At 39.9% G+C, this 25,841-nt stretch overlaps 1 protein-coding gene and 1 pseudogene across 1 annotated transcript; both read right to left on the bottom strand.

Moving 5' to 3' along the window:
- Nucleotides 1-230: 230 nt before the first annotated feature.
- On the bottom strand, nt 231-3,101 carry LOC128626599 (vomeronasal type-1 receptor 4-like; annotated as a pseudogene).
- Nucleotides 3,102-20,929: 17,828 nt separating this feature from the next.
- On the bottom strand, nt 20,930-21,950 carry LOC119038440 (vomeronasal type-1 receptor 4-like). Its single transcript, XM_037130936.2, has one exon. It carries the CDS (start codon nt 21,869-21,871, stop codon nt 20,930-20,932), a length of 942 nt encoding a protein of 313 aa, XP_036986831.2. The 5' UTR covers nt 21,872-21,950.
- Nucleotides 21,951-25,841: the final 3,891 nt, after the last annotated feature.

Genomic DNA, 25,841 nt, shown 5'->3' with positions numbered 1-25,841 from the left:
TATATTGCATCCATTCTGAAATCCTTCATGGCAAATATGAAAAAACTTCAACCAAAGAAGTATTTACAAGGCAGTTATATGTCATTACAGTTACTATTATAACATTGTTGACTTTGAAGATGCTCACCATGTCCTGTGCACCAGTCCCATGTACAGCAGTCCTAATGATACTTAGGATGCTGAGGAGGTTGAGTGAATTACCAAATGAACAGTGAGCACATACATACAATTTACACATTTCTCCTAAAATGAAAGAACTTTGCATTTCTTATCCAAGCGAAGTTGAGTCTGGAGACATTGGAATCATGACTCATGACCAGGAAGGCACTGACAGTTGGGAAACACAGAGACAGTACTGAACTGGTGTTCAAGATGACCCAGTTCAGATTATTAAAAATGCTTTAAAATAATATGAAAGATGGAGGAAAGGGTGTTAAAAAGACAAAGGTGCTCACCAGGAGAAGGATGGTCTTGGAAGCTCTGAACTCAGGGGAGGATTGGGAGGCGATGTGGGGCCTGCAAATATGTTCGACCCTCTGCTTGTGTCTGTGCAGGATGAAGACCATGGAGCCACTGGCCTAGAGCGTGAGCAAGAGACATACAAGATCAAGGGATGCTATCAATGCTGCATATAATGAGTCCCTTGTTTTATCATGATGAACAGCTGAACACTATCCAAAAATTTTTCTATTTGTGATGTTTTTGTTGCTCAAATTGCTAAACATAAACATAGGGAAAACAGCATTTACCAACATTTGCAGGATCCAGGACAAAAACATTGCAGGGACAATGTGCTTTGAAACTTTCACTTTAAGCCCTGCCCACCTGGAGTTCATGGGGCTGATGGTGATGGCTTAGATGATGCTCAGAAGGCAGGTGGTACCAATGGACACACCTCTGCCCACTGCATATGAATAGGGAACAAATTTACATCCAAAATCACTGACATGGCGATTCCACACAAAACATGATTTTTTTAAAATTTTTTTTATTGATTATGCTGTTACAGTTGTTCTATTCCCCCTTTCATTCCCCTCCACCCTACCCCCCATCCGTACCATTATCCCCCGTTTAGTTTATGACCATGTGTCTCAAGTCCTTTAGATTCTATATTTCCCATGCTATTCTTGCCCCCCCATCTATTTTCTATCTACTGTCTATGCTACTTATTTTCTGTACCTTCTCCCCCCTTCTCCTCCTCCCACTCCCCTGTTGCTAACCCTCCTTGAGATCTTCATTTCTATGTTTACACTCCTGATCTAGCTGTCCTTTTAGTTTGCTTTCGTTTTAGGTGTGGTTGTTAATAACTGTGAGTTTGTTGTCCTTTCACTGTTCATGTTTCTTTAACTTCTTTTCCTTAGATAAGTCCCTTTAACATTTCTTATAATAAGGGCTTGGTGATGATGAACTCCTTGAATTTGATCTTATCTGAGAAGCACTTTATCTGTCCTTCCATTCTAAATGAAAGTTTTGCTGGATAGAGCAATCTTGGTTGTAGGTCTTTGGATGTCATGATTTGGAATACCTCTTTCCAGCCTCTTCTTGCCTGTAAGGTCTCAATTTTGAGAAATCTGCTGACAGTCTGATGGGGACTCCTTTGTAGGTGACTGTCCCCTTAGCTCTTGCTGCTTCTAGGATTCTCTCCTTCATTTTAATTTTGTATTATGTATGGTAGTAATGTAATGATGCTGTGCCTTGGTGTGTTCCTTCTTGGGTCCAACTTCTTTGGGACTCTCTGAGCTTCCTGGATTTCCTGGAAGTCTATTTCCTTGGCCAGATTCTGGAAATTCTCCTTTATTATTTGTTGAAATAAGTTTTCCACTGGTGGCTGTTCATTTCCCCCTTCTGGTACCCCTATAATTCAGATGTTGGAGCGTTTAAAGATGTCCTGGAGGTTCCTAAGACTCTCCTCATTTCTTTGAATCCTTGCTTCTTCACTCTTTTCTGTTTGGCCATTATTTGCTTTCTTCTGGTCCACTCCATTGATTTCAGTCCCAGTTTCCTTTTCATTGCTATTGGTGTCCTGTGCAATTCCATTCATTTTCATTAGTTTCGCCTTCATATATTTGTCTAATTTGTGGCTATAATCAACGAGTTCTGTGAGGATCCTGATCACCAATGTTTTAAACTGTGCGTCTGAGAGTTTTGCTATTTCTTCATCACTTACATCTATAGGCTCTGGGGCTTTGAAATCTTCTTGTGTCATTTTTGGTCTTTTCACGCCCTTTAAGTGTGAGAAGCCGGGCCTTGGACTCCCAGGTTGCTGGGTTGTGACGTTGTATGTGGGGGTGTGGTCAGAGCGGGGAAATGGCGATCCCCTCTGTTGTTTCTCACAGCTGGATGAGGAGCAGTGCCTTAGGTGGTTCACCTGGGCTTGGCCACTCAGAGTCGCTGGGTTATGATGCTGTATGTGGAGGTGGGGTCAGAGCAGTGAAACGGCGGCACCCTCCACTGCCGCTTTCCACGGGTACCTGCCGGCCCCGGTCCAACTGCCCACTCCCTCACCTGTCCACCCCCGCACAAATGCGAGACCACAGTCAACACGCAGCCCCGCTGCCCCGCTGTCTCCCCCGTGGTCGCTCGCCTGGTTGCTCGCTGTCGCTCACTAGGTCCAACTCTGTGCCTGGATTCCGCGGCTTGGATTCCGCACGTCTGGATTCCGTGCACCTGAGTCCACCTGACCAAGTCCTCCTGTGCAACCCTGCTTCACCAGCCTCTGGTTTCGCCCCTTACCGGTCAGGCTGAAGAATTTGTTGTTAATGGACTTCCGAAAAGTTCAATTTTCCGTGTTCTGGCTGTGTGTTCTGTTCCTAATATTTAGTTGTCTCTAAACTTGGTTGTGTGAGAAGGCACAGCACATCCACCTATGCCTCCATCTTGGCAGAAGTCCCAAAACATGATATTGTAAAGTGGATTCCACTAGAGAGCAGAGCCAAGGTGTTGGCAACCATCAGGTTCTTGACAATCAAATCTGTCTGCCTCAGCCCGCACCCAGTGAAATAAAGAAAGAGATCATGGTAAAGCAGAGATAAATTCCCCAGGACACCAACAGTAGTCTGTAGTAAAAGCATCATTCCAGCTGCCAAGACCCTGGTGGTCATCTTATCATTTCTCAGTGACCTATATTTTCTACTGACCCAAACAGAACTCTGCATGAAAATATGAAGCATAAGTCACATGTATCATGTCAGCTGAACTACACTATTCTCCACTTATCAACATTTTTTTAAAGATTTTCTTTATTTATGTTTAGAGAGGGGAAGGGATGAAGAAAGAGAGGAAGAGAAACATCGATGTTTGGTTGCCCCTCATGTGGCCCCTACTGGGAACCTGGCCCACAATCCATCCATGTACGCTGAGTGGGAATCGAACTACTGATGATTTGGTTCACTGCCTGCACCCAATCCACTGACCTATGCCAACCAGGGCTAACTTATCAACAGTTTTTAATGAAATATTGACAGAGTTTCTTTGCCATTTAGTGACTTTTTTTGCACTTTGTTTTACTGGCTTCTAAAAGTTGAATGTGTAACTATTCAAGAACACTTTCAAAATACGACTCATTGCTATCAAGGCCTCACATGAAATAACTTCTTTATCCCTCACAAGTTCACAAGGCCAGCTAAATATAAGATGACCACAGAAAGCTCACTAGATTATATTCCAGGAACAAAAGTACAATGATATGAGTCACAACAACTATCCCACAGGAAACTTGGATATGTGATAAACAGTGTGTGGTACAAATAAAAAATCAGTATTTTCAGATCATATACCTATTTACTAAGATCTAAGTTAGCTAAAATAACAGTAATGCTACATTTGCATTCAAAATACAAAAGCACAAGACACATGAAAAATGAATCGTAAAACATTCATTTTTAATGATGTAATGTTTCTAGATTGGTATTATATTTAAAGAAGCAAAAATAGCACAAGCTACAGCTGAGCCTAAAGGTAATGACTGAAATTTATAAACTTTAAAAAATACTGCTTCCTTAACTTTAAGTCACAATAGTCTCATCATAATCAACAGAGACACAATGATGAAATCTATTAAGCCCAATATACACCCAGAGTTAGAGAAAAGTTTCTACTGCAGGAAATGCTCTGAGACACACTTTCTGCACAGGGTCAGATGATTCCTACAGATTGAAAAGCATGGAGGTATTAGAGTGCCCCTTTACAAATCTAATCATTATGTCTGCATTTTATGGAAATTTCTCTGGGTAGAGATTGACTTTGAACTTCAGCTCTTAAGTACATTAAAAGTCAGGGATCATGATTGTTATACAGAACGGAACCATGTCTGTGAGAACTGCACTACATCACATCAGAAGCCATCAGGGATTAAAGCAGTCTAGGACCCATCTCTTGTTAACTGCTCAACTAAAACCTCAGGTACTTTTTCCCCTTCTCTTTATGGCTTTGGTGCTGGACCAAGTTCACTCACATAAGATCCCTTTAATCAGTATGTTTACTTATGTGAACCCCTGATGCAATAACCTTCCCTTATAGTCTATACATCTCAGGGTGATAAAGAGAAAACCCACTGACTTCTTCCTGCTGCCTGGACTCTGGCTCATTGTGAAGTCAGTGCTGTCAGGGATACATGTAACAGGGAGGCATCCAGACCCTGAGATATGGGTTGTGATTCAGGTGAGCTCACCTCCCCTCTGAACTGCAATTATCACTTCACCTGTAGCAGCAATGACATTGACAGGCTTGGAAGCTGAGTATATTTATGAAAAGTTTCTGTCCAGTTGCTAATTACCAAGAACAACCCCAAGTTTTCACTGGCACCTCTCAGGTGACTTTTTGAGTGTGAGAGGCTCTTTCTTTCCATAACCCCAGGAACAGACAGGATCTCTATGGGGGACAGAGAGCAGGAAGTGCTGAGGTCTGACCACTGAGGGACAAGGGCAAGTATGCATGTCTCACTGGTCACTCTTCTCCATTGGGAAGTTCTACCCAAAGTGAGTTCTTTCCTAATCTTCTTAGAAATAAACAGCAGCATTGTTGACATTTGGAGCAAAGAAACGATCTGAGTTAAACTATCTGAGAAAGATTTAATGAGAGAAACAAGTAACAAGGAAAACACAGTGTCACTAAGGTACATTGCGTACCATTGTTCTCACTTGCTCAGGTCAATGTCCACTTATATAGAAATTTTGTGGGAAAATCAGCACTATCCATATTGACTCTCAATAGTGATCTGAAGCAGAGGCAGAACAACAACCACAGAAAAAAGGCAGAAGCTTCTAAAAAAAATCCCTTTCCAATAGAGCACTGGGGTCACACAGTTTCACACGTAGAATTCTTTCATTTCTGTAAATATCTGAGAAGCCAGTGCCACCTACTAAATTCAAAACCATCAAATGGTCAACACAGTCCTTTGCACTCGCTTGCCTGCAACATTTTCTGGAAAAATCATGATTGTTTTTTCCATTAAATATAGTTCTCATGAGCCAAAATTATAAATATAAATTATAAGTTGAATTTAATTTTTTAGGTTTTTCTACATACAAATCAACTCTTTAATCCAAGTTCATCATGCAACTGCCCTCATTACTGAGTGAGTCATTAGAGCCATTATGCTGGACAATGCATTTAATACACACACACAAACCAACTCATTTACACACAGATACACACACACATGAATGCACATTCACTCAAATATAGTCACACAAATACCTATATATATATACAATCATGGACCCACACAATTTCAAGTACACATGCACAATTATTAATGCACACACCAAACATGAAAATGTATACCCATATCTATAAATATTCAAAAATACACACACTTGCCCACACTCATAATTACTCCCTTGCATAAAATCGCAGTCACCATGCATGTGTATATCTCAATAACATGATCCCATGCAAAAGAACTATTATAGCTCAAGACTTCTAGCTGCTTAAGTAGAGGTGGCATTCTTCCTACTCTTTACAGTTGCTTAGCCCTGCAACAATCACAAGGGCCATATTTATTACAATGCACAGCACTTAAAATGTGCTGTGAGCATTGCAAACATATCAAGATGAATGCTCTGAAACTGGGACTTTGGAAGAGTTTCAGTGTGTGGATATGAGACAGGTCAGAGTAAGAATAGGCCATAAAGTAAAGCAAAAGCAGGGATAAAAAAAATGCTGTTACAGAGAGCAAGGGAGGAGGGATAGGGTTACAGAGAGTGCAGGCAAAGAAGAAAGATAAAAAGGAAATGTGTTAACATTGCTTTAGTATTAAAGAGCAATGACGGGGGAAATTGCAAGTGGACAGAGTGTGGAGGGAGTTAAGGTAGGAAAGATACCAGGATCAGAGGAGATCATGGGGCAGAGAGTCATGGAAACAAAAGTTCTAATGGGAATGAGAAGTTAATGGGCTATAGTGAGAAAAGGTCAATTGTGCAATGAACATAGCATGGCCCTCACTGGTGTGTCTCAATGAGTTCAGAGTCATCCTGCAAACAAAAAGGTCATTGGTTTGATTCCCAGTCAGGACACGTGTTGTCTTAATTGGGGGAGTTTGAGAAGAGATGGACTGATGTTTTTTTCCCTCTCTTTCTCCCACCCTTCCCCTCTCTCTAAGAGTAAGTAAAGATACTCTTAAAAAATCAAACTATGTAAATCTTAAAAAAACATAGTGTGGAAAGAGGGAAATAAGATAGCGTGGGCAGTTCTTGACAGAAGATAACAGTCAAAGTCAGATAAAGTGTTGGAAAAGGAGGTGGAACTGGGAGTGATAACAGGCATGGCCAAGAAGGCAAAATGGACACAACACAATGAGGCAGCTGAAGGGCACAGTGGGCATAAGCGAGACCAGGAGTAGGAGTGTGAGATACAGAACCGGATACAATGGGTACGGGGTGTGGTTTGTGTTCCTGGGGGCCTTAATGGTGTCTCAAAACTGAGGGATGGGGCACAGAAGACACAGGCCACGTCATGAGATATTGGAAAGGGGCATAGGTAGAAGACAAGAGGAAGGAAGCCATGGACAATGGACTTTGCAGAGGTGACAAAAGTTGAGTAGGGTTAGACTGAGGTCCTTAGAATAGTGGTCATGGAGGGTTGGATGTGAAAAAGGTCACAGGGCAAAGGTGGAGCGTGCAATATTGAAATTTTAAAAGGTTGGCTGAGCATCAGAGGCCAGGTGGAATTTTAGTAGATGTCTGAAGGTCAGAGTGTGAACAAATGAGGATGTACCAGAGAAAATTGAGGTGGATGGGACTGGGGTGATGGAGGTAGCAGAGAGCACACTGGAGGCCACTAACAGAATCCCCTATTAATCTATTCTCTCATTTATGAAGAAATCTCAACAATCATATATGGTCAATTCTTTTAAATTTTCACATTACTTGGTATTTTATTTTTATTTTTTCCCCACTTGGGTTATTTTTTTTAATTTTATTCAGTTATTTTTCAAGTACAGTATTTTGTCTATTTCTCCCATTCCAGCCTTCCCCGCCCTGTGCTCCCCACCTCCCTCCCATTTCCACCCCACTTATTTCTCCTTCTTGTGTCCTTCCTATTTGTTCCTCCAAATCCCTCCCCCCTTTCCCCCTTAAATTCCCTTCCCTCTCCCCTCTCCCCTCTGGTCACTGTGCCCTTGATCTCTATTTCAGTGTCTTTGTTTTTTTTCTGCTTGCTTCTTTGTTTTGTTTTTTAGCTTCCTGTTAAAGGTAAGATCATATGGTATTTGTCTTTCAACACCTGGCCTATTTCACTCAGCATATTGCTTTCCAGTTCCATTCATGTTGTTGCAAAAGGTGGTAGCTCCTACTTTCTCTCTGCAGCATAGAATTCCATTGTGTATATGTACCATGATATTTTGATTCATTCATTTACTGATGGGCACCTAGGTTGCTTCCAACTCTTGGCTATTGTAAATTGTGCTACTATGAACATTGTGGTGCATAGGTTCTTTGATATTGATGTTTTAGGATTCTTAGGATATAATCCCAGCAGTGGAATTGCTGGGTCAAAACGCACGTCGATTTTAATTTTTCTGAGAAAATTCCATACTGTTTTCCATAATGATTGTACCAGTCTGCAATCCCACCAACAGTGAACTAAGGACCCCTTTTCCCCACAACCTCTCCAACGTTTCTTGTTTGTTGCTTTGTTTATGATAGCCATCCTGACTGGTGTAAAGTGGTATCTCATTGTGGTTTTAATTTGCATCTCTCTGATAGCTAACGATATTGAGCATCTCTTCATGTGTCTCTGGATGTTCTCTATGTCCTCCTTGGAGAAGTGTCTGTTCAAGTCCTTTTCCCATTTTTTAATTGGTTTGGTTGTCCCCTTAGAGTGGAGTCATGTAAGTTCTTTGTATATTTTGGAGATTAAACCTTTGTCTGAGGTATCATTGGCAAATATGTTTTCCCATACAGTTGGTTGTCTTTTTATTTATTTATTTATTTATTTTTATATTTTAATTTTATTTAGTTATTTTTCAAGTACAGTTTTTTGTCTATTTTTCCCATCCCAGCCTCCCCGGCCCCTTGCTCCCCACCTCCCTGCCATTTCCACTCCCCTTAGTTCTCGTCCCTGTGTCCTTCCTATTTGTTCCTCCAAATCCCTCCCCCTTTTTCCCCTTAACTTCCCTTCCTTTTCCCCTCTGGTCACTATCCCCTTGTTCTCTATTTCACTGTCTTTGTTTTTTTTTTTCTGCTTGCTTGTTTGTTTTGTTGTTTAGCTTCCTGTTAAAGGTGAGATCATATGGTATTTGTCTTTCAGCACCTGGCCTATTTCACTCAGCATAATGCTTTCCAGTTCCATCCATGTTGTTGCAAAAGGTAGTAGCTCCTTCTTTCTCTCTGCAGCATAGAATTCCATTGTGTACATGTACCACAATTTTTGGATCCATTCATTTACTGATGGGCACCTAGGTTGCTTCCAACTCTTGGCTATTGTAAATTGTGCTGCTGTGAACATTGTGGTGCATAGGTTCTTTGATATTGATGTTTTAGGATTCTTAGGATATAATCCCAGCAGTGGAATTGCTGGGTCAAAAGGCAGGTCGATTTTTATTTTTCTGAGAAAATTCCATACTGTTTTCCATAATGGTTGTACCCATCTGCAATCCCACCAACAGTGAACTAAGGACCCCTTTTCCCCACAACCTCTCCAACATTTGTTGTTTGTTGCTTTATGATAGCCATCCTGACTGGTGTAAAGTGGTATCTCATTGTGGTTTTAATTTGCATCTCTCTGATAGTTAATGATATTGTGCATCTCTTCATGTGTCTCTTGATGTTCTGTATGTCCTCCTTGAAGAAGTGTCTGTTCAAGTTCTTTTCCCATTTTTTAATTGGGTTGTGTGTCTTCTTAGAGTGGAGTCATGTAAGTTCTTTGTATATTTTGGAGATTAAACCTTTGTCTGAGGTATCATTGGCAAATATGTTTTCCCATACAGTTGGTTGTCTTGCTAATTTAATACTGTTTGCTTTAGCCACGCAGAAGCTTATTTTGATGAGATCCCATTTGTTTATTCTTTCCTTTATATTCCTTGCTCTAGGGGACATATCAGTAAAGAAGTTGCTGCGTGAAATATTTGAGATTTTCTTGCCAATGTTCTCCTCTAGGACTTTAATGGTGTCGTGACTTATATTTAAGTCTTTTATCCACCTTGAATTTATTTTGGTGTATCGTGTAAGTTGGTGCTCAAGTTTCACTTTTTTGCATGTAGCTGTCCAGTTCTCCCAACACCATTTGCTGAAGAGGCTATCTTTACTCCATTTTATGTTACTTCCCCCTTTGTCAAATATTAATTGACTGTAGAGGGTTGGGTTGATTTCTGGGCTCTCTGTTCTGTTCCATTGGTCTATGTGCCTGTTTTTATGCCAGTACCAGGCTGTTTTGATTACAGTGGCCTTGTAATACAGTTTCATATCAGGTATTCTGATCCCTCCTACTTTGTTCTTCTTTCTCAGAACTGCACCTGCTATTCTGGGTCGTTTATGGTTCCATATAAATTTTTGAAGTGTTTGTTCTATGTCTGTGAAATACGCCATTGGTACTTTTATAGGTATTGCATTGAATGTGTATATTGCTTTGGGTAGTATGGACATTTTGATGGTGTTGATTCTTCCAATCCATGAACAAGGTATATGTTTCCATTTGTTTGTGTCTTCCCTGATTTCTTTCTTCAGTGCTGTGTAGTTTTCTGCATACAGGGCTTTTACCTCTTTGGTTAGGTTTATTCCCAGATATTTTATTTTTCTTTTTGCTATATCGAATGGGATTTTTTCCTTGATTTCTGCTTCTGCTGATTCATTGTTGGTATACAAAAATACCTTTGATTTCTGGATATTGACTTTGTATCCTGCTGTTTTGCCAAATTCATTAATTAGTTTGAGCAGTTTTTGGGTAGAGTCTATAGGATTTTCCATGTACACTATCATTTCATCTGCAAACAGTGACAGTTTTGTTTCCTCCTTTCCTATTTGGATGCCTTTTATTTCCTTTTCCTGCCTGATCGCTGTGGCCAAAACTTCTAATACTATATTGAATAGAAGTGGTGAAAGTGGACATCCTTGTCTTGTTCCTGATCTTAGTGGAAAAGCTTTTAGTTTTTGCCCATTGAGTATGATATTGGCTGTAGGTCTCTCATATATGGCCTTTATTATATTGAGGAATGCTCCCTCTATTCCCACTTTGCTGAGTGTTTTTATCATAAATGGGTGTTGTACCTTATCGAAAGCTTTTTCTGCGTCTATTGATATGATCATGTGGTTTTTGTCTTTGCTTTTGTTTATGTGATGAATTACATTTACTGATTTGCGAATGTTGAACCATCCTTGCATCCCTGGGATGAATCCCACTTGGTCATGGTGTATAATCTTTTGGATATATTGTTGGATGCTATTTGCCAATATTTTGTTGAGGATTTTAGCATCTATGTTCATCAGCGATATTGGCCTGAAGTTTTCTTTCTTTGTTGTGTCTCTATCTGGTTTTGGAATTAGTATGATGCTGGCTTCATAAAAGGAGTTTGGGAGTTTTCCATCCTTTTGGATTTTTTTGAATAGTCTGTGAAGAATGGGGGTTAGCTCTTCCTTAAATGCTTTGTAGAATTCTCCAGTGAACCCATCTGGTTTGGGGCTTTTGTGTGATGGGAGTTTTTTTGATTACTGCTTCAATTTCTTTTGCTGTTATTGGTCTATTCAGGTGTTCTACTTCTTTTTCATTGAGTTTTGGGAGATTATATTTTTCTAGAAATGTGTCCATTTCCCCTAGGTTCTCAAATTTCTTGGCATACAGTTCTTCATTGTAATTTCTTACAATCCTTTCTATTTCTGTGGTATCAGTTGTAATCTCTCCTCTTTCATTTCTGATTGTATTTATTTGTCTGTTCCTTTCTTTTCTTGATGAGCCTACTTAAAGGCTTGTCCATTTTGTTTATCTTTTCAAAGAACCAACTCCTGGATTCATTGCTCTGGTCACCTACCACTGCTGAGTGTTCCAGCTCCGGTAACCAACTACTCCAGCGCCCAGGCCCATTGCTACAGCAGCAGCACAGGGGCCGAGAATGTCCCGGCTCCTGTATCTGACTCCTCTGCCACCCAGGTCTGTCACAGGGGTTTGGAGTGTCCAGATCACATAGCTGACTTTCCTGCACCCAGGCCCATCATTGTGGGAGCGCACAGGGGCCTCCAGTGTCCCGGCTCCCCTGCCTGACTCCACGGCTTCCAGTCCCATCGCTATGGCAGCTGCACAGGGGCTGAGAATGTCCTGGCTCCCATAGCTGACTCCTCTGATGCCCAGGCCTGTAGCTATGGCAGCTGCACAGGGGCCGCATGTGTGTCCCAGCTCCCATAGCTGACTCTGCCACTATCTGGTGTTTTAGTGTCAGTCACAATCTCTGGTCTTTTAATTTCATAAATGCTGGGTAACGGATGGTTTATGGTGCTATTTCCCTATAGATCTGCCCGGAATTTTACCCACGAGTACAGGGGCTAGAATCCGCTCCGTCCTACTTCGTCCCATCTTCCCAGGGTCTCCACATGGTCAATTTTTTATTGAAATACATTTGACTTGTTGCATAAATTTAAGGTGTACAAAATATTGATTTGACACATTTAAAAATTGTAATATGGGTACTAGAGCAGTGATAACCCCTCTGTCAAACCACATAGTATTATTTATTTTTTGTGATTGGAATTAGAATGTAGACCCTCAGCAAGTTTGATGATGATGATACAATATTGGTGTCAATATTCAGTGTGGTGTGCATTAGAACTCCAGAACCTATTTGTCTAGAAGTTTCAAGTTAAACAGCATGTTTCATTCTAAAAACTCTATTTCTCTGGCAACCAGAATTTTACTTGCTATTTTTATGATCTGCCTATTTCAGATTCCACATATAAGTGACATCAGACAGGATCTGTCCTTCTCTATCCAAATTACCTCAGTTAGTACAATGACCTCAAGGTCCATCCATGATGCTACAAATGGCAAAATTTCCTTCTTTTTCATGAGTGAAAAATAATCCATTATGTATCTCACATCTTCTTTACCTATTAATGTTTTGAGACACTTAGGTTGTTACCATATTTGGCTATTGTAAATAATGCTTCAGTAAACATAGAGGTACACACACCTGTTTAATAATGTGTTTCATTTCCTATGGTTTTAAAAATCATGCTCAGATAACATGCCAGTACATACCTTTTAAAGTGAATAGACAGTATGCACTGTCTGGGTAGCTCAGTTAGTTAGAGTGCCATCTAGATACACGAAGGTTGTGGGTTTGATCCCGGTCAACCAATGAATGCATAAATGAGTAAAACAACACATCATTCTCTCTATGCCTGTCCTTCCCTCTCTCCCTCCCCTTTTCTTCTTTTCTGAAAAAATCAACAAATTGTTTTAAAGATTGAATCAACAGTAAAGAACAGCAGATACAAATTGGGTTGAACAACACTCAGCAGTATTTTTCCTTTTTCTTTTTCTGGGTACTGTGCACAGGATCAAACACATAGGGTCTGACAGGACAGACTGTTGACTACCATCCAGTGTTCAGAGTTGGAACCTGGTATCAGGCCATCCCTTTGAAAGGCTTGATGATGTACTGAAACACTTCTGTGCCACAAGGATTTTTATGTCCCAAGGGAGATGTGATGAAAACAGCTTTTTTTATTGTGGAATTTCTAATATATAACACTTAATTTTTACCTTGGTGTGCTCTTCTGATCTGAGATTGGTAAACTTCAGCATAAAAAACATAATAAAACAACTACAAATTTTAAGGACATAGTGCCCCTTGGTCTTTATATAAAAATCATCATAAGAATTTAACTTACACTTTTGTAGAATAAAAATCATATTTTTCATTGCAACAGATTAACTGTTCTCATAATACTTACTGCCAATTTCCAACCACAAGTGGGACTTAAGTTGGGTGCTCATGTTATTTTACATGGTATAGGACTTTTACAGTTAAAATTAATGTTACTAATCAGCTGCACTTCAAATGAGCAGACTGTCCTCAGTGATCTGGTGGACGCCACATATTATAAAAACAGGGAGAAAAAGACAATTAGACACTATAGAAGAGGACACATCTTAATCATGACAGAAATTTCGCCTTATTTATCTTTGAAGATGGGATATGGGTGGGCACACAAATTATAAGAAGAAAATTAATTCTGCCTGAATTTTTAAAATTCTGAATGTGGATTCTTCCTCAGAGTTTTTAGTCTAGAGCCCAGACTGTCACATGCAGGGTTGTGACACCCTAATCAAAGGACTTTATGCCTGGCTGGTGTAGCTCAGTGGATTGAGTGTGGGCCTGTGAACCAGACATTCCCAGTTCGATTCCCAGTCAGGGCACATGCCTGGGTTGCAGACCAGTTCCCTGTAGGTCAGTTCCCAGCAAGGGATGCATGAGAGGCAACACTACATTGCTATTTCTCTCCCTCTCTCCTTCCCTTCCCGTCTAAAGATAAATAAATAAAATCTTTAAAGAAAAAGGACTTTGTGGTGTGAAAAAGTAACAAAAGATGTTCCTTCACTGAGTTCAGTATATCTGCCCCAGAATTCCAGTCAACTGTCATTGGAAAACTTTTCTCCAAATATGGTCAGGTTGTATCAGCCACCTTCAGTGGCAGAGAGGCAATGACACCTTGCACGGGGCTGTGGAGACTGAGGCCTTTAACAAACAGCATGCCATTAATATAGTGGAAATGGTGTATATCAGAAGTTAGTCCTACTTGATTGAAACCCTAATTTAGCTTCTGGTGACAAGAGATAGGCTAGGATTTCCTGCTAACATTTGCCTCCCTGACTTCTCCTGACCAGAATTATCCCCTCTGAAACTTAGGGGACGGTAATACTTAGACATGTCACAAATATTTTCTATTATATTCTGATGTAGAACAATAGGATGCTGCCTTTACACAAGGAATTCTGCTATGGTCTGTGTATTCCCAGAAAAATCCTACATGGAAACACACCACCTGGGGTGATGATATTAGGAGCTGGAGCCTTGTGAACATAACAAGAAGTTTCTCATTCAGGAGAAGGCCCTCACCTGACCATGCTGCATCCTGACCTCAGACTTCTGGCCTCCAGAAATGTGAGATAGAAATTGTTTTCACCAGGCACTCTGGGGAGGGGTGTTATAGCAGCCTTATCGGAATGACATGGGCTTCATTTACCTCACCAAACAAGCATTACTTTGCCAAGGTGAATAATCAGGCTATTTATTCATGGAGGGCTCAGGCACTGTCCATACTCAATAACAAGACTGTAAAATATGCAAAGCATGTACATTTTTCTCCATTTACAAACAAACAAGTCACACTGCCAATTCCAAGGATGCTGAACAAGATATGAGATTCCTGGGACTGAGACAAAGACATTATTATTCATGGACAACAGGGAGCAAGAGTTTCACGTTCACATCTAGTCACACTGCTTCCACATGCCCCATAAGGCAATGCAAAGGTCTAGGTGGATGCTGCACACACAGCAGCTTTGCAACACAGCTGAAGAACATGGAGCTTAATAAACTCCAATCTTTTTATGTGGCCTCTAAGTAACATGCCCAAATATTATGCTGAAGGTAGGCATTAAAGTTATTGTATATCAGAAAATTTATCTGCCTTCTCTCCAAGAAAGACACTATTGCCAACTTCTAAGGTTATTATTAAAAAGCTTTGCAAAATACTCTAGAACAGAAGCTGACACAATAGGTGAAAAGAATTTGAGGCAATCACAAATAAATATTTCCTAGTACAATGAACATTTACCCTTAGAATGTGCAAATATTGAGTAAAAAAAATCTAATGAATATTTTTCACACCAAAATTGTCATTGGATGAATGGTGCTAGGGAATTGTTCAAAACTGAAGAAGGCAGAAAGGACATAGATTTACCAGGAGACATCAAAGAAAAGACAGATACAAAAGGCAGGTGGCATTAACCTGGCTGAGGGATGAGAGTGAGTGCAAAAGAAGAGAAAAAATACATCCCAGTGTCTGAATGAATGACAATGTCTTAGCTTGTAAGAAAATCATACACTTCCAGTCAAGCTGGAGGGTAGGAAGACATTCTTCACCTCCTTGCACAACCATAGAAAGAAGAAAAACCACATCTCAAAAACAAATAACACCCAGAACCATCAGAAAATTGAGCTGTTTGGAAGCCTGACAACCAAGGAGTTAAAGAAGCCACATTCCACCAGACTGGGAGGAGAGATGGTGTGGCACAGCAGCAGCCGAGCACATGGTCCCACCTTCTTGTGTGGTGGATAAAAGTTGGAAGGGATACCCTGGGAACAAGAGATCTCAGCCCCAGGCCAGATTGCACTGGCCAGGGCTCCAGCAGTGGGAACATAAACCCCTATTACCTATGGCTGTAAAAATCAGTGGGGGTTGAGGCAGTGGAAGAAACTGCTGGATTTTCACTGCTTAAAGGGCATACATGGACTCAGAACATACCCAACCTCACGAAAGCAGCTGGAGGGGTGCTAATTGCATATGGGAAGTTGGTGAAGTGACTGAATACGGGGCAAGCAATGGCCAGACCTCTGGACAACAGGCAGTGACAGGGTCCCCTCTCCGCCCCCAGCCAAAGCAGACCCACAGAGAGGAGAAGCAAGTTGCCCTAGCCTGGTAATTAACTAAAGCTCCACCCCATACAATTTACAGGTGCCTTGGCTACATAGGTTATGCTATTAAGACAGGTAATAAAAGTAGCTCTACCTAATATACAAAAATAGGGAGAATGCCAAATTGAGGAGGTAAAGAAATATGAGTGAAACAAAAGAACAGAACAAAAGCCCAGAGAAAGAATGAAATGAAATGAAGATAACCAACCTATCAGATCCAGAGTTCAAAACATTGGTGATAACGGATGCTTACAGAACCTACTGAGTGTGGCAAGAAAATAAAGGAAGAAATGAACGTTACACAAAGTGGAATAAAGAAAAATATACAAGGAACCAACAGTGAAGGGAAGAAAGCCAGGGCTCAAATCAAGGATTTGGAACAAAAGGAAGAAATAAACATTCAACCAGAACAAGAAGAAGAAACGAGAATTTAATTTAAAAACAACAACAAAACAAAACAGGGAGAGGCTCAGGGACCTCTGGGACAACTTTAAGCATACCAACAACTGAATCATAAGGGTTTCACAAGGAGAGGAAGAAGAGAAATTGAATTCTTATTAGAAACAACAATGCAAGAAAACTCCCCAATTTCGTGAAGGAAATAGGTATACAAGTCCAGGAAGCAGAGAGTCCCAAATAAGGACCCAGAGAGGATGACACCCAGACATATCGTAATTAAAATGCCAAAGGTTAAATATAAAGACAGGAACTCTTTGTATTTATCAGCTGATTTCTGAAAAGAAACTGCAGGCAAGAAGGGGCTGGCTAGAAGTATTCAAAGTGATGAAAAGCAAGGACCTTCCACCTACATTACTCTATCCAGCAAAGCTATCATTTAGAATGGGAGGGCAGATAAAGTGCTTCTTAGACAAGGTAAAGTGAAAGGAGTTCATCATCACCAAGCCATTATTACATGAACTTTTAAAGGGATTTGTGTAAGAAAAAAGAAGATCAAAACTATTACATGAATATTAAAGTGACAACAAACTCACAAGTATAAACAACTGAATCGGAAAAACTAAAACTAAAACAAACTAAGCAAACAACTAGAACAGGGACACAATCATAGAAATGGAGATCATTTGCAGGGTTATCAGCTGGGAGGGGGCAGGGGGAGAATGGGGGAGAATGGGGGAAATGGTGCAGGGTTAAGAAGTATAATTGATAGAAACAAAATACACAGTGGGATGTTAAGAATAGTATAGGATAGGAAGAAGCCAAAGAACTTATGCTAAAGACCCATGGGTAGGAACCAAGTGGAGAAAGGGGGTACCAGTGGAGGGGGCATAAGAGGAAAATTGTGATAACTATAGCAGCATAATCAATAAAATGTACTAAAATAGTACAGTTTGCCATCCACACATACACCACATCAGTCCTGGGTGGATTGCTGATCTGAATCTTAAATGATGTTTTGAGATGAATCTATATGATGTTTTGAAACAGAAATGATACATTATATCCCTCTAGTGTTGTAATAGAAAAATATTTCTTAAACAGAATAACATTATCTAGGACAATATATTAAGCCACATCAAAATGAAAAGATGCTGCTCATTCACACAACACACACACACACACACACACAGGTCTTGAGAGGAAGAGAGGTACCAAGAAAGAAATCATGTCCAGCAAATATATAAAACTGTTACAAATCTATGGAAAAAGACAACAAGGTTGAAAAATTAAAGAAAGATTTTAATATGTGGTTGTCTTATGTCTAATACATGTGAAAATATCCTCAGATTTTATACTAATGAAGAAATGTAAGTAACTTGTTACATGTCTCCAACATACATCAATCATAAGTCTAACAGAAAAATGAAAAAGAAAACTAAACCAAAAGAGATGACAATAATGTTAATAAACTCAAAAATCCTACTGCTGGTGGGAGTGGCAGCTGCTTCAAAAGTTTTCCAAACCTCTTTGATACAATTTCCAAGACTTAAAACCCAACAATTCCTCTCCCACATGCACTGTCGAAGGAAATGTGTATGTCATCGAAAATTGTCTATATTTATACACAGGAATTTCCCTAACATTCCCAGTCTCATATGTCAAAGAAAACCACCCATATGCCAAAGAACAGAAAATGATTCAATTAAATGTTTTATATTCCCACAATAGAATCCTATACAGCAAGGCTATTGAAAAACCAATACCAACGCACAACAATAAGTTCACCAAAAACAAGGCATGAGAAACACAAAACATAAAGAGTTAACATGATATAATGTCCCATGTAAAGTGCAAAATAGGCCCCAGTAACCTGTGCTATAAGATGTCAGAACTGTGCTTAACCTAGGGAAGAGTCACACAGAAGGAGCATAGGAGTCTTTGGATGGTGACAACATTCTACTTCCTGATCCAGGTAGAGTACAGGAGTGTTTTATAGTGTCCTTATACTGTAAAGTTGAAGTTCAACAGTAGTAAATAGAATGACAGTATGATTAGCTTTTAAGCATATGCTGAAGTTACTAGGTAGAAACTAACAAATAATCACTAAGCAAACATCAAAGGTAATAAGTCAATTACAATGTATAATTAGGCCCTGGCTGGCATGGCTCACTGGATTGAGTGCAGGTCTTTGAACCACACGATCTCAGTTCGATTCCCAGTAAGGGAGCATGCCTGGGTTGCAGGCCAGTTCCCGGTAGGAGGCTCACGAGAGGCAATCACACACTGATGTTTCTCTCCTTCTCTCCTTCCCTTCCTCTCTAAAGATAAATAAATAAAGTCTTTTAAAAATGTATAATAAGCTCTGGCTGGCGTAGCTCAGTGGATTGAGCATGGGCTGTGAACCAAAGGGATGGCAGTTTGATTCCCAGTTAGGGCACATGCCTGGTTGAAAACCAGGTCCCCTGTGGGGTCCCCGTGAGAGGCAACCACACATTGATATTTCTCTCTCTCTATCTCTCCCTCCCTTCCCCTCTCTAACAATAAATAAATAACATCTTTTTTAAAAAGATCAACTTTGCTTATTAAAAATGTATAATTATAGACAATTATAGTATATATAACTTAGAATTATATTTCAAAAATTAGTAGAATAAATGAACATATAAAGTAAATGTAAATAAAGTTAGAGTGAATAAACTCTATTGATACCCAAATGTATTAATTTTTATATTAAACTTAGGTAGACTAATCCCTGTTTCAAATACAAACAAATGTTTACAATATTTATGTGTTTTCAAGAGATGCAACCAGACAAAATTCAAAACCACATTTTTATTGAATTTTAATAGAGAAAAGCACTCCAATGCACACATCTGAAAACACATTTTAAATTTGTCATGATAGTATTAGTACTATTTTAAATTTGTTAATGTATTACTTTCAATATTGATTAGAGAATAAGAAGCACAACTGGCTGTATATGTATATAATATACATATGCACAGATCACACACAAACATGTATGTTTGTCTATGCTCTCACAAACCATTGTACATAGATGTTTCTATGGTTTTCCTTATTCTCTATTCTTAGTTATTTGGGCCTTGATTTAAGAGTTTCATATGTGCAAAATATATGGGTTTCATTCATGGTACAAGGCTCCACATGTGTAAGAATAAGGTCAAAATCATTCTTTTGTTTCTCAATTGCTGAATCTATAAGTGTGTAACAGCTCACAATGTAAACATAGAGAAAGATATATAAAATCTCTTAAGAAATTGAGAAAATGTTTACTTTGCTTCTTAAAAATGAAAGAATCACAGACTCCACATACATAGAATGGATTCCTGACTTTCCTTTCAAATGGACCTGGCTACAGTGTTCCAGATAAAGGAAGTCCCTGTGATGAACTAGTGTCATCAGAGAGACAAGAGTGTGCACCTATAGACCCCCTTCTGACAACATTCCCAAATCCTTTTCACAAAACAAATACCTACCTTCTGTGGGTTGCAATTCCATTCAATTCACATCTTTTAAAATGGTCACACTCACCTGGTGTGGTCAAAAAATCAGTACCATATAATTTTATCCTGGCTGGTAGAGCTCAATGGATTGAGCATGGGCCTGGGAACCAAAGGGTCACTGGTTCAATTCCCAGTCAGGGCACATGCCTCGGTTGTGGGCCAGGTCTCCAGTAGGGGGCATGTGAGAGGCAACCACACATTGATGTTTCTCTCCCTCCCTTTTTCCTGCCCTTCCCCTCACCCTCAAAATAAATAAATAACATCTTTCAAAAAATAAATAAAATATCATTTGATGCTGTCATTGCCCCACTCCAGTTAAATCTGTCCATTTCTGCCTCAAATTTGTTGAACATGGTTATCACCCTTCATAACATTCTATTTCAGATAAACAGACCACTGCCTCTCCAGGGGTGTCTGTACAAGGTCAGAACAGGATGCCACAGGCTTTCCTCACAGACTGAATTCCCTCCAGCACTGCTGTCTTCAGCTCAGTAGTGACTTGCCACATGCTGATCTTCATCCTCATTTATTTAACTTTTCTTACAAGTGCATGACTTGCACATTTCTGGACCTGTACTGGGATACATTGAATTTACATACTTGAAGACTTCTCCAGAATATCCAGATGTTTCAGGGCCTGATGTTTATATTGCATCCATTCTGAATTCCTCCATGCCAAACATGAGGAAACTTCTATCAAAGAAGTATTTACAAAGCAGTTATATAATACGTCATCGCACTTACTATTATAACATTGTTGACTTTGACAATACTAACCATGTCCTATGTCCCAGTCCCTTGTAAGGCACTCCTAATAGTACTTAGGATGCTGAGGAGGATGAGTGAATTACCAAATGAACACTGTGCATGTACATACAATTTACATATTTCTCCAACCATGACAGAAGTTTGCATTTCTTTTCCAGGTGAAGCTGGATCTGGAGACATTGGAGTCACGGCCCAGGATCAGAAAGGGACTGACACTTGGGAAACTCAGAGACAGTAATGAATTGGTGCTCAAAATGAACCAGCTGGGATTCTTTAAAACAGATAAAAGAATACGAAAGATGGAAGAAAGGGTGTTCAAAAAGACAAAGGTGCTCACCAGGAGAAGAATAGTTTTGGTAGCTCTGGACTCAGGGGAGGATCGGGGAAAGATGGAGGTCCTGTGAATGTGTTGGACCCTCTGCTTGTGCCTGTGCAGGATGAAGACCATGGAGCCACTGGCCCAGAGCACGAGCAGAAAACATACAATATCAGGGGATGCTATCAAGGCTGCATATAGGAAGTCTCTGGTTGCATCATGACGAACAGCAGAACAGTATTCAAAATGTTTTCTATTTGTGATGTTTCCGTTGCTCAATTTGCTAGACAGGAACACAGGATAAATTACATTTATCAACATTTGCAGGATCCAATACATAAAAATTGTAGGGACAATGTATTTTGGGGCTTTATGTTTAAGGTTTGCCAACCTGGAGTTCATGGGGCTGATGGTGATGGCCTGAAAGAAGCTCAAGAGGCAAGTGGTGCCAATGGACACACCCCTGCCCACTGCACGCAAATAGTACAAAAATCTGCATCCAATATCACTATAAACATTATACCACCCAAAAGATGACATGCTATAGGGAAACCCACTAAAAACCAGAACTGAAAAGTTGGCCACAATCAGGTTGTTGACAATCAAATCCGTGGGCTTCAGCTTGTACCCAGTGAAGTAAAGGAAGAGATAATGGTAAAGAAGAGAGGAATTCCCCACAACTCCAGTTAGAGTCTGTAGTAAGCAGACCATTCCTATTGCCAAATTCCTGATGGACATGATGTCTGTTCTCAGTGACTGGTATCTTCTTCTGACCTAGAAAGAACCCTGCATGGGAAAGTAAGGCATGAGCCACACATACCACATTAGCTGAACTCCAATATTTTCGACTTCTCAACAGTTTTCCCTAAAACACTGACTTCAGATTTTGTTCTTCTGCCATCTAGTGGCTTGCAAGGGATGAATGTGTAACCATTAAAGAACACTCAAAATATGAGACATTGGTATCAAGGCCACACATGAAATCACCTCTTTATCCCTTACAAGCTCAAAAGGACAGTTAAATATTAGGAAGGCCACAGAAATGGTCATTAGTCTATATTCCAGGAAATAATTACAATGACATGAGTAACCAAAACTATGCAACACCAAAATCTGATGCCTAATAAACACTGTATGGCACAATTATTAATAATTTTAGATCATATACATATATTTACTAAGATGTGGGTGAAATTAAATAATTAACATCAATGTTATATTTCTGTTAAAGTATTAAAATACAAGACATGCAAAATGAATGGTAATATATAACACTGTATATTATAAAACAACACACTTTTTCTGGATTGGTATTATACTTTTAAAAGTAAAAATATTGCAAGATACATCTGAACCTGAAGGTGATGACTAAATTTTATTCAGTTATATTTTTCTTAGATGCTGCCTCCCAAACTTTAAAAGGGAATAATCTCTTCATAATCAATAAAGACACGATGATTAAACCACTTAAGCCCAATACACACCCTGAGTTAAAGAAAACAGGTGTGCTTCAGCAAATGCTCTCAGACACACTTTTTGCAGTCAGATTATTCCAAAGATGAAAAATCCTGCCGATGTTACAATGCCCCTCTAGAAAGGTGCAAATTATTTCTGTGATGCCTGTAAATCCTGCTCACCAGAAATTGATTTGAAATCTGCAGCCCTTAAGCACATTAAAAAGTAGGATTCCTGATCACTGGATAAAACACAGCTTTAACTGTGAGTGAGGACCACACTACAGCACATCAGGAGCCACTGGAAACAGGAGCAGGTCTAGGATGCACATCTCTTTACCAGCTCAGCTCAAGCCTCAGAATTCCTCACCCTTTGCTGTGGCTTTGGGGTGGACCAAGTTAACTCTCAGAAGATCCCCTTTGTCCACTATCATCACTTACCCAAACTCTTATTATTTAATGCCTTCCCTTACAGTCTCCAACTCTCAAATTAATTAAGAGAAAAGCCACCGACTTCTGCTGCTGCCTGGACTCTGGACTCATCATGAAGTCAGCACTGTCAGTACCTGGGGCAGGCAGCTGGACCCTGAGATATCAGTTGTGATTCAGTGATCTCATCTCCCTTATGAACTGTAATTATCATTTCACCAGTAGCAGCACTGGCACTGACAAGCTTGGGAGCTGGGAATATTTCTTTAAACTTTCTTTCTACTTGCTAATTACCAAGAACAACTCTAAGTTCCCAGCCAGCATCTCTTAGGAGACTACTGAAGTGTTTGTGACAGGCTCTTTTCTTCCATGATCCCTGGAGCAGACAGGGTCTCCCATGGAGGACAGACAGCAGGGAGTGCTGATGTCTGACCCCTGTGAGACACGGGGGTGAATCTGGTATCTCACTGGACATTCTGCTCCATTAAGAAGTTCTATCCAAAGTGAATCTTTTCCTAATCTTACAAATGAGTTACACCATTGTGGATGTATGGAGCAAAGGAATCAATAAGGAAGATTTAAAAAGACGGTCAGTACAGGAAAAACACACTGTGAATAATACACATTAGATGTTGCTATACTGAGTGGCTCAAAAGAAGTATCAACTTATAGAAAATTTCTATGACAAAATATACATTGCCCCCTAGGGATCCCCAATAGTATCAAAAGCAGAGGCAGAACAATATCCACAGAAGATAGAACATTCTAATAGTCCCTCCCATACAAGACACCAGGATCACACAGTGTCACAGGGAGATTCTTCCAATGCCAATTTCTTAATTCAACATCACTGAATGGTAAACATCTTTCTCTAAACTTACCTTTTTGCATAATTTTCAGTAAGAAACTTCTTGCTTTTTAAATTAAGAAATATATTTCTCATGGGCAAAAAGAAAAACGTATAAATTACAAGTTGAGTTTCATTCTCTAGGTTTTTCTACACACAAATCAATTTTTTTATCCAAGTTCACTATTGATACCCACACTGTCAAGTCACTGTTTAGAGCTGTTATCATGGATAACCCATCCTGCACACACTCACACAAGCAGAGTCCTTTACACACAGATGCAAACACACACATGCATGCACTTTCACTGTATTACAGTCACATTGAATTACTTACACATATACACAAATCTGCTCACATAATGCACACACTGAACATCTGAAGGTTTACACTCACATATATAAATCTTCTAGTACACACACTCATCTAAACTCACAATTGCTCTGTTACATAACATCAAATTCACCATGCATGTGTATACCACAATAATATCATCTGTTACAGAAGACTTGTATAACTTCAGACTTCTGAATGCCTAAAAGAGGATGGAAATCTCCCTATTCTTTGTAGAATTTTGAACCCTGCAACAATCACATGGGAAATATCTATTATAATGCACAACACTTAAAATGTGCTCTGAGCATTGCCACATTATGTCAAGAAGCATGCTAGAAAACTGGGAGTTTGGGAGAGTTTCAGTGTGTGGGTACTTATGGAAACTCCTTTGTAGGTCACTGTCTGCCTTTCTCTTGCTTTTAAGTCTCTTTCTTAATCTTTGCCCTTTGGCATTTTATTTATGATGTGGGTCTTCATTGTGTCCAACTTGTCTGGGACTCTCTGTGCTTCCTGGACTTGTATGTCTAGTTCCTTAACCAAACTGGGGAAATTTTCTTTCATTATGCTTTCAAATAAGTTTTCAATTTCTTGCTTTTCCTCTTCTCCATTGGGAAACCCTATCATTTGGAGGGTGAAATGTTTGGAGGTATCCCAGAAATTCCTGAGCCTCTCCTCCTTTTTTTTAAAATTCTTGTTTCACCCTTTTGTTCTGGTTGAATGTTTATCTCTTTGTCATGTTCTAAATTGTTGGTTGAATCCCGACATCTTTCCCCTCTCTGTTCGTTTCCCGTGGATTATTCTTCATCTCACTTAGTATAACCTTTACTTCTAACCTTTATTTTCTTTTTCTGTACTCAAGGAGTTCTCTGAGCACCCTGATAATCTGTGTTTTGAACTCTGCATCTGAAAGGTTGGCTATATCAATTTTGCTTAGTTCTTTTTCTGGGATTTTGTACTATTGTTTCCTTTGGTCCATGTTTCTTTTTCTCCTCAATTTAGCAGCCTCCCTGTGTTTGTTTCTGTGTAGGTAGAGTTGCTTTTACTATGTCTTAGTAGCAGGCCTATGGAGAAAAAGCACATGTAAAATCTGTGGGATGAAGCCCTAGGTAATTGCCAGGGCAAGGAACCCCTTCACCACTTTGTGTCTCTGTGGGGAAGGCTATGAGAGTGGACAATGCTGCCACCTGCCTTCTGGCCAGCACTTGCCCTGTTTCCACTCACTTCAACCCCTTCCCATGTGTGACTGGAACACTTCTAGCTCCTGTCACAGTGGTGAATCCTCAGTGGGTGGCCCTATGCATGTTCTAAGACCATGCTGGCCCTTCAACCAGTCAAAATCTGGCAGTGACTTCTGCCACCCCAAAACCCCACAGGTTTTTACACCCAAAGGTAATGGTGATCTGTCTTCCCAATGATGGAACTCTGGGCTGTGTGGTATGGACTGGGGCTGGTATCACCCACTCCCAGGGCACACTTCCCATCCATTCTGCCAGTGCAGCCATTGCCTCTCTGCCCATCTTTATGACTGTGCCACTCCTACCCATCTGGATGAATGTGGCTTCTTTAAATCTTTGGTTGTCACACTAACTACACGTTGAATTTCTGACAGTCCTGGGTGTTACTAGTTTTGAGAACTGGTTG

The sequence above is a fragment of the Artibeus jamaicensis genome, unplaced genomic scaffold (genome assembly GCF_021234435.1).
Source record: "Artibeus jamaicensis isolate MK-2021 breed Jamaican fruit bat unplaced genomic scaffold, CSHL_Jam_final scaffold_804, whole genome shotgun sequence".
Taxonomy (NCBI): domain Eukaryota; kingdom Metazoa; phylum Chordata; class Mammalia; order Chiroptera; family Phyllostomidae; genus Artibeus; species Artibeus jamaicensis.
Note: the sequence above shows the minus strand (reverse complement) of the source record. Positions and strands in the feature narration are given on the sequence as shown.